Source organism: Ictalurus punctatus, chromosome 25, assembly GCF_001660625.3.
Source record: "Ictalurus punctatus breed USDA103 chromosome 25, Coco_2.0, whole genome shotgun sequence".
NCBI lineage: Eukaryota > Metazoa > Chordata > Actinopteri > Siluriformes > Ictaluridae > Ictalurus > Ictalurus punctatus.
In genome coordinates, this window is record NC_030440.2 from 585,931 (window position 1) to 596,575 (window position 10,645).

The 10,645-nt window shown below is 38.4% G+C and overlaps 1 protein-coding gene across 1 annotated transcript in view; it reads right to left on the bottom strand.

Annotated features, from left to right (window-relative positions):
• Positions 1–253: 253 nt before the first annotated feature.
• The window catches only part of lrfn2b (leucine rich repeat and fibronectin type III domain containing 2b), a 141,605-nt gene continuing 131,213 nt past the window's right edge, over positions 254–10,645 (bottom strand). The window contains exon 6 of the mRNA XM_017455439.3: positions 254–7,395. Coding sequence (XP_017310928.1) covers positions 6,471–7,395 — 925 coding nt within the window. The 3' untranslated portion in view covers positions 254–6,470. The remainder of the gene's footprint in view (positions 7,396–10,645) is intronic.

The following is a 10,645-nucleotide window of genomic DNA, read 5'->3' on the forward strand; positions in this document are numbered from 1 at the left end:
GCACACCACCATTAAAATAACTTCATCGTCTGATACCTAGGACTTCACTATGAGAATTAAACATGTATTTTAAGATCACCTGGTACCTGGTTTCATTTCAAATTCATTTATTTGATATCAAAATCATATATTTCAAGTAGCCAAGTATTTTACTACTCAGAGCTACTGAACCAAGTCAACTCCCAGTAACCTCCAGAGAAACTTCTACTTTTATAGGTAGAGTTACGCAACGGCAAAGTGACACACGGTGGGATCCAAAGGTCTGAGACTACCAGTGAAAACACTTCTATTTTGCATCTTTTCTAATTTTAATACAACAATTTTCATTACAAATTATATTACGGACAATACCTTGCAATTCAAATAAATGTGATTTATACTTACATTTTCAGTTACTCATGCCAATTATATAATTAGTGTCCTTATATTGTAATTTACACCTTCCCAAAACAAACAAACAAACAAACAAAAAACAACAACAACAACAACAAAAAAAAACAACAACAACTGTAATTTAATTAATGACACTCATATGAATGATTTACAAATAAATGTATTCATGTATTCATATACAGGTTGATAAATGAAGGCCATTGTTGGTTGGTGAGATTGGCTGAATACAAATTGCAGAAAAATACTTGCTTGATTTTACTGAGCATATCCTGATCATTTGGCCACAGAACATTTTAACAGAACCGTGCTTCTGAAATATGCTCAGGTTGTGTGAAAAAAAAAGAAAAAGAAAAAAAGAAAAACTACACATGTCGTCCCTAGCATTTATTTGCATTTAAACACACATTCTTTAGCCATATGTTCCTCGATAAGACTTCCATCTGACAATTCAGTCCAACAACACTGTGATGTTTAACACTGTGTCCTCTACTAATATCGGCACGCTTGGTAAATATGAGCAAAGAAGGTTGTGAAAAATTGTCTTTATTGTTTAACCTTTTTGTTCTTTTGTTCAAAACAATTCACAAAAATACTCTGCTCTCCTGGATATCAAACAATTGCAAGCAAAACACAGGTTTATATATAAAAGAATCTTTGTTAAATATAGGTGTGCAACAATTATGGACACCCTGTTAGTGAATACACAAACAGCTTGTGGTGATGGAGGTGACCTCGGATTGTAGTTTTGGAGACTTTCTGACACCAAGACATAACTAACATCTGCAGTTCTCCAGCTGTGATCCTTGGAGATGTTTTATCCACTCGAACCGTCCTCTTCACAGTGCGTTGAGATGATACAGACACACGTCCAATTCCAGGTCGATTCATAACATTTCCAGTGGACTGGAACTTCTTAATTATTGCCCTGATGGTGAAATGGGCGTTTTCAAAGCTTGTGCTGTTTTCTTATAGACACGCCCCATTGTGTGAAGCTCAACAACCTTTTACTGCACATCACAGCTATATTACTTGTTCTTATCCATCGTTATGAATGACTAAGGGAATTTGGCCTATGTGTTACCTCTTATTTATACCCCTGTGAAACAGGAAGTCATGGTCCCTGCTCCTAGTCACCCAGGTGTACTAAAAAAAAAGTAAAATATCAATGGGAATACACTTCATATATATATAAACCTGTTGTGTTTGCAATTGTTTGATAACCATGTGAGTATTTTTGTGATTTTTTTTTTAACAAAACATTTTTTTTTTTTTTTACCAAGGGTGCCAATATTATTGAAGGGCACTGTATTTTCTGCTGTTCAGACTACTTGTTCCCCCTGATCAAATCAAATATGCAAAAAATCTAAACAAACAAACAAAAACAAATACTTTTTATAATCATATAAGCACTTTTTATTCATAGAGATTTCAACTGTATAATTCAGTTCCAAAACACTGGAGAATGTGACGACTGTGGAGAGAAAGGCTCGGGACAAATAATATATTATTATGTGAAATGGTATTTACCCTTTTTGTAGCAAAAACAAAACGTGATTGATCAAGTCTCACAGTTAACAAGAATTGTTTAGATACAGATACAACACAGTGAAAATACTCTTCTTTAGATATTGTGTCCCATGAGAATAAAATGCTACTATACAATTCCCCTTTCCCCTTTCCCCTACCCAAGTGTACAAAACCCTCCCCAGCTTTTATAGTGTCAAGCAGCCTGTCTGAATTATCTGTGAATATGATGTGTAACTGTGTGAGAGATGATAAAAACGGCTAAATCTCCAAAAGATGAGAGAAGTCTACATATGAGTTCATCTTGCACAGAATTTGTAGGAATTCAGGGTATAAAGCAACAACACTGTCTGTATATGTGTTTGTTTAGTGTTACAAATATCTGTATCTGTATCTAAACCCAAAGTGGTCATGGCCTAAAATGTGGCTTCAATATGAACCCTAACAATATACAGTCCCCTCCGAAACTATTGGAACGCCATGGCCAATTCATTTGTTTGTGCCAAAGACATATGTATTTACATCTGGATGTGTTAAACAACATAAAACATACAACCTTTTGTATCAAACAACCCAAATTATAGGCGAGCAAAATTATAGGAACAGATAAGTCCACATTTCCACATTTGGGGCAGTGAGATATACTGGATTAGGACAGGGTTTGAGGTCAGAGCTGGAGGCTCTCTGCTGCCCTCCCACCCCACCCCACTAAGACTGTCCATCCCGCCTGAGGTGGTCGCTCAGCTTCCGGATACCACTGAGGATGTGATGTTGCTCTGCTTCTGTGTTCCGAGGAGGACAGCGCTCTGCTTCATGGTCCTGTTACGGCCTGTTGGTTTATCTCTTTTAACAACAAATGCAGTCTTCACAGGAGAAACTGAAGGATAAAACCAGGAACAGATGTTCAGAGCTATTTATTGCTTAAACAATCAATCTAACAGGACCCACCTGGGTAACAAGAAACACCTGGTCAGTCATAAGTCCCAATAGTTTTGTTCACCTACAAATTGGGTGGTCTGATATAGAACAGTTTGTGTCATTTAACACATATACATATAAATACCAGAAAAGAAAAGCTGAAATTCTAAACTCTCTTCTCATATTTATTGTTTGATCTCCTACCCAAATATCTTCAGTCTACAGCAAAAAAGAGAGAAATCACTACATAAATAAATAAATTGGCCTTGCTGTTCCAACAGGTCTGGCGTTTTAATCTGAAAACATTGGGGAGGAAAAAGAGGTAGACGTGGCACCACTGTCAGCATGGTCTCTTGTGAATTCTATCTCTGACAGTTCCTCAACATCAGCTACATCGTTCAGGTTCATAATTAGTCTCAGCTAGAGATGTGCGTGGGGCTGTTTTTTAATCCCACTCGCACAGTTCTTAGTAATTATATTTTCTAGTGAATTTAGTTGGTTCTATTTCCTAAAAACATAAACAAACTAGTAACTGAAGGTAGCCACCATGACCACTATCCCACAAGCTTCAAATCGGACTGAAAATGAATGAAAATAATTAACAACTAGCATCCCGAGTATCCCAATCATGAGGCACACCTCTAATCTCAACCAGAGGCCTTGTGAACCTTTCTGCCAAAAAAATCCAAAATAAAACCCCACAAACAACCCCAACTAGTGCACCCCCTGCTCATATCTCAGACTGTTTCTGTATGCAACAAAATTATTCATTACATTACTTGCTTGTTACATTCAAATAAGATCAGATGGTATGGCTTTAATTGTGTTATCAATGATATTAACAATTCGTTTCCATGCAAATTGTTATACATGAGTCCTAAACATTTCAGACACACTGCAGGTTATATTAGTAACTAAGTAGGTGACTGGTGTATGTTTTCAAACTTCATGATTAATTTTAATTAAAGTAGTGGTTCACCATCTTGGTAAACATTAATTCTACTCATCATCTAATAATATTAATGAAATATTACAAAAAAATTGCACAACGATCCCCTTATTCTGATTGTCAGCCAAAATGTGCTAGATGTCGGACATTTGTTTCACTGGTTATTCAGTGGAGTTACAACTCCAATGTAGCTGACAAATAATGGTAGGGTGTCTTATGTTCATAAATACATACTCAAAACTTTATATACAGTATTTGATCCAACAAACATTGTTAAGCTCCATAAAATAATTTTTAACCTCTTAGAACCCAAACCAGAAGGAACAATGAATGCTTCTACTTCTCATTCTTATAAAGTCATGTGAAAAAATAAGTACACCTCCCATGCAGGTCAAATTTGTGCGGTCTCTTTTTGACTGTAGAAGCATGCACTTTGACACCAGCAGTTGCAAGCCTTACTAGCAGATCCTGGGATTCAATTTTGGGATTCTTGGAGACTTCTTTTTGCATCAGACTGAATTTTTGCAAATTCAGCTCTTGGGCTGAATTTGCTGGGACGGTCAGTCATGGACAATTTGAAATCTGCACCATTTGTAGATGATTTTCTTTACAGTGGAATGATGTGTTTCAAATAATTTGGAGATCTTTTTAAATCCCTTACCAGACTCACAGGCATCCACAAGCTTTTTTCTGAAGGCTTACAGAACTCTTTAGATCTTGGCATGATGAGACCACACAGCTCAGTAGCAAAGGGAACACCAGACACTAGATATGAGAGGGGTTTAAATAATACAGGTTCCACCTGCACTCCCTGAGCAGGTTCTAATCCCTGGCACCCGATCTTGAACACCTGATTCTGATTTTATTGATTTGAAGGTGTGATAAATGCAGGGGTGTACTTACTTTTTTCATGTGACCGATCTATTAACTTAAATTGTGAAAATCACTACAAAATGTCAATTTTATTTGTCATTTGATAAAGTGCATCACCTTTATTAATAGGCACTGTTTCAAATATGTTAAAAAATAAAAAAAACAAGAATGCCCATGGGGTGTACTTATTTTTTCACATGACTCTAACTGTAATACTAGCTTAATATTTCCCCATGTTCTTTATGGATAATAGGTGTTGTTCAAGATGTAAAGGAGCACATAGACTATTTTGTAAAATAGCACAGAAAGTCCATATTTGCCAAATGAAGATGGAACTACGTTAGCATCCGTGACTTCTATTTCTACTTAGTTTTCTAATACTCAAACCTAAAAAAAAACAAAAAAAACAACAACAACAACAACAACATAACATGAGTAGGTTTGGGGTAAGGGGAAAATTGTGTTCACTTGTTGGGTACACTTGTGCCCAGAAGTCCTTCATGAAATGAATGACACTTTAAGACAGGAAATACACTCAAATATGCAGTGTGTCCAGTCCTCAGTACTGGGAATCTGAATCATGGCAATGACAACACAAGTTTTAGCATAGCATGCTCATTTCAAGTCCACTCCTGCTTGACTCCAATCCAATGTCTGCCACTTCAAACATATTTGGACTGTGACATTTTCACACATCCCTCTGACACATATGATTAGTTTGAAATGATTGACATTGGAGATATCTCTCACTGGCTCCTGAAGGTAACTCTAAGACATTTAATATTACAAATATTACCCAGTAATTCAAAAGCAAGATAATTGTCCTGATTTCTTTAATTAGAGCTTAGTCAAACATATGTAGACTTCTCTGGTGGATATGGCATCATTTGTAGCTGTGTGAATGTGCCGTTTTATATAAGAGTAAATTCTGTTTTAAAGGACATCACAGAAAATGTATGTAGTGTTCCAGGGCTTGATGTGTGTTTCTTGGCCAGAAGCCAGGAGTTCATTAAAAAAGGTTCTTAACACTTCATTAATTTACACAGGCATCATTTCTTATGTCAAAAATGATGTGGTATTTCCCAGCTCCTTTGTACATATGGGCACAGAGAAAAATGTATACTTTCTATGTGACAGAAAATGTAATGGGACGTTAGAATGTAATATTCAGTAAAAAGTTGAATTAAAGATTTGTGAATCTTTCAACAGAAACCTTCAACTTCTGCTCTTTGCAGATGATTCCTTCAGGACATGAGTGGGATGAAAATAACAGAAAAGGGAGTGAAATAAAAAAGGTATGAAAGTTCTCCAACTTTTTTTTTTTAAAGTCTTCCCTTTGAGAAAGAGTTGGTATGACACTTGAGATAAAAATATAAAACTTTAACTTCATTAAGTTTATAAATATTATTTGTACCACATATATATCTCTATACAGAATGAATTTGCAGTACTTTTCTGTAGAGAACGCATTGGCAGTTTTTTTAAAATTTATTTTAATTTGTTAACTGTCATTTAACAGTCATGTATCTGGTCATACTATAATGATCCTGATGAATGGCAGAATCCCAAGGGTATATGACTACACACACACACACACACACACACACACACACACACACACACAAATGCACTTATTCACCAGAACATAAAGCGTATAACTGTCTGCCCAATACAACACGTTGTATAGTGGATATATGTTTTAATATTCGATGAAAAGATATGTAAGTCCATGCATGGGAAAACAGAGGCTTTATTCCCTTGATTTTTCTTTGACACAAGGGCAGGATGTCAGCTTGAAAGTATTGTACACAGTCTACACAGTGCTCTCCATCACCCACTCCGAACCCTCCAGAGTGCCCCTGCTGCTAGCCATGTCATCCTTGAGCAACATACCATTGATGGAGAGGCTACGTTTGGTCCAGACACCACTGATTGATGTTGCAAACTCACCGGCGTCAAATGAGTGACTCCGTCTGAACTTGGAGTCCAGTGTTCGGCCCAGCAGGGGCTCCTTATCATTAGTGGGCACCGATGCCATTGCACGACCAGATTTGTTGTTTCCCAATGGTGCCTGGCCCTTAATCTCTAGAGCATTAATGGCCCCCAACAGATGGTCCAGATTTCCTCGCGGTTTGAGAGACGCTGACCTCCAGATGTTGGCCAAAGCACTGTTGGGGCTGCAGGAGTGCAAGGCATTCACAGAATCAGCAGAGGATGAGGATGAGGATGAGGATAGAGAGCTCATACTACTCTGAAGAGAGCCACATTTAAACTCCACCACCTCATTTCGTAGACTCACCTTGGGTTTGGCTTTGAGTTTGGCTTTGGAATTTGAAGGGGGCATAAAGACTCCATTCTGCCCCAGACACCCATCATTGTTCTGTGAATAGGTATCACCAATGTCGCTTAACTTGCTAACAGGAAGCTCAGCCCCAACTGCAGTCAATGTCCCGCCCTCACCAGCCTTGTAGCGCACCATTAGGATGACGATGAAGACGAGCAAGGTAGCCACGATCACACCTCCCACGACCAGGATCATGGTGCCACCCAGTAGCTGCCCATGCAGAGAATGACACTGTGGGTACTCATCTCTGGTGAAGAACTCAACGCAACCCACAATGCTGGTGGCTGTCAACGTAGTGGCCGAGTCATCCCAGGCTGCCAAGATGCACAAATCGTAGCGGGTTCCGGAGACCAAGTTGTTTACTAGGAATGCCTTACTGGAAGCAGGGATCATCCTTTAAAAGAAAGAAACAAAGTTTTCAAACCCAGTGCAAAACACATATTCTCAAAAAGAGTGTTATATTAGCATGCCAGGATGCACACCATCGTTGTATTAACTATGTCCTTATCTTTCCATTAACACTTAATTGGGATTTCAAATGAGCATTAAAATAATGCCTTTAAAAGGGTGCCATAACCTGCTCTGGAAATTTGTCCTACTGAAATTTTGCTCTTTGTGTGGGGAAAACACTTCAGAATACAGGAATATTTGACAGGATGGTTTAAAAAAATTTTTTTGTTAGTCCTTGTTAATTTGTAGATACATCCGAAAAACAGTATGGAGGAGTTTTGAGATAACTGGCATTATCTCTTTAAGCCATCTAGCCCCAACCCAGTGAACAGACGGCCTAACTGATATCGCTAGGATCCAGGATAAATAAATAAAAAAGGCTGAAGAGTGCTGAGAGGTAATAGATTTGAACAACCGGCAGTAGACAGAGTGCTGGTGAGCGTTACTTCCATATCATGAACTTTTATGAATCCATAAGAATTACCCTTTGGGAGTCTAGCTGACTGAACATGCGATGAAAGTTTCACCATCATCTGAGGAACTTTGTTAATCCTACTGAATATAATGAATTTTGCATAATTCATCCATTACATTAAAGGTGCTGTAAGTATTTTTAGTAACATTTTGCTAACTATCACTAAAATAATTAGCTTGAGAAAAAAAATTATCAAAAGAAACATCTTGGTAAAATAGAGTGCAATGGAAATGAAGGTGAATGGGAAGAGGTATGAATAATTGTCTCAGTAGTTAGTCGTTTTGGATAAAAGCCTCAGCCAAATGAGAAAAATGTAAATGTAAAACATCAGCCTGGCTTTTCATTGTGAGAGACCGGGTTGATTTTACAAACTTTAAAACTGATGCTGAGCTCACTTTACTTTGGTTGAAAGCTGATTAATTTGCTTATTAAGTTCTGGCATAATTTATTCTATTAATGTGTTACCTACAACATCTTGACAAACATCGCGTAGTTAGCTAGCTAATCCTAGCTAGCAACATCAGCTGAGCTATTGTACTTTAGTACAATCACTCACTCACTTTCACTTGGTCAGGGTCACAGTGTATCCGGAGCCTGTCCTAGGAACCCTGCGTGTTAGGTGGAATACACCCTGGATGGGACACCTGTCTACTACAGAGCACCACGCACACACAATCACACACCCATTCACATTGAGGGGCACTTTTTCTTAGCCAATCCACCTACTGGCAGGATTTTGGAAAACACCCAGACCAAGGGAGAACATGCACAGGAACTCCACATCAGTAAACCAAGCTCAGGGTCAAACGTGGGATTTTTGCGTTGTGATGTGGCTGAACCTTGTGCCGTTGGGTTTCAACTCGTCAGCTGTAGCGTACAAAAGCATTGGCACAAATGCTACTTTTTGAAATGATAAAGCGGCATACCACTAACTAATCCTACAAATGTAATTAATGCAGGCAAAATCGTTTAAGTCCTTGCATGGAAGAAAAGCATCGCTGCTCTTCTGTCCTTTCTTTTCATTCCACTCTGCTTGTGCATTTTTGAGTGAGGGACTATGGAGAGAGACTGACATGGATTTAATAGCTCAGATAACTTTAAAATCAAATGACAGTTCCAGTTGCTTTATCATCTCAAAATGGCACTATATGACTGAAATACTTCATAGTCTTATGATCCTCCATGGCAATCCGCTCAGTTGCCACTCATTCATTCACAGTGGCAGGATAAAAGCTCCTTTGTTTACATGCACTTCATACTGAGAGTATCTGATAACAGACATTTGAATGGAATCCATTACTAGACTGTTTTGGATACCATTCCCGCTCTATACATCACCTCTCTACCTCTAGTTCTCTGTAATACTGTACACAGCACATTAGAGAGCACATCTGTGCTTCCATGGCATAGAAAGATCTATATAGGATGTGAAGATGCTGTGAAATTTCAGGGCTTCTGGTGATTAGATCTAGTATACTAGTAGGCTACACTCAGAATTTCCTACAGTACATATCGCTGGCTATTTCAAACTCCCATGCTCCCCTGCACCCATTACAGATTGATCTTGTCCAGCAGTTAATTCAGTTTAATTCAGAACTTCAGACAAAGTGGCACATGTTTGGTTCTGCTTATCATACTAGTATGGAAAATAAGTGATAGTTGAAGATGGGAAGAAATGAAAGTTTTAGCAGGCTCTAGGCACTGAAAGGCAATTTTGAAAGATCGAGACTTTGCTTTCGAGACAGCATGAGGCCATAACGTTAATCATGGAGAGTGAGTCACGAACACAGCTTGCAGGAAACAGCTACTACAATAGTGAGCAAATATTGGCTCACTTTTCCCCTAAGAGCTTTATGGACCTTGTCTGCAGCACCTTTGACCCATTTGAACTTTTAGCCATAGACCTGATCTAATAAAACTTACACACCAATAAACAAAATGTTCTCCTCTTTCCTCCCTCTCTAATCATTGCACCATTTCGCGGTTCATTTTTACTCCCTCATTTCTCATTAGACGCTTCCAGTTTCAGACATAACTCCTTCTTGCCCATTACCTTGCCCTGGCTCTTTATGGACCAATGTCATGCAAATGTACTCCTGCAACATTGATTCCTCTGTAGCAGGGAGATTTGATTGTCTTTATGCAGGCAAAAATAGTAAACGGGCCTGGAACCGGCAGAGAGAGAACAGAGAGCGTGCAGAGTGAGATAAATGGGTCTTGACATTTGTCTGGTCTGGCCGATGAGCTGTTCTCAAATGCAGCACGAACATCACTTCACAATAACACTAATGGATGGATGCATTAAAAAGAAATAAGGAATCAGAGTGAGATTGCCTAAAGAGGCTCCTAAGACACTTTTTCTGTGTTGGTGTCAGATTAACTCTGTAATAGGGTAACCAAACCAAATAACATCTATAGAAATGATACACACCACAACACAGCAACAGATATCTTATGGAGTTCAAGAAATAGATAAGGTTAATGAGAGAAGGTGATGTATTCCTTTGTGTGCTGAGGAACCACACACCTCCTAAATTAAGGTCGTCCCAGCAGTAATTACCCAGATCACAAGCTTCTAGTAGTGTTTTCATGGTATAACACTTGAGGTATTTGCTTGCTGTATAACAGTCATGCTGTAACACACTATAACTGAGTTTAATAAAATGACACGACGAACTGTCTTTGTTTACTGTCAATCAAACATGGGCTTTAATAAAGC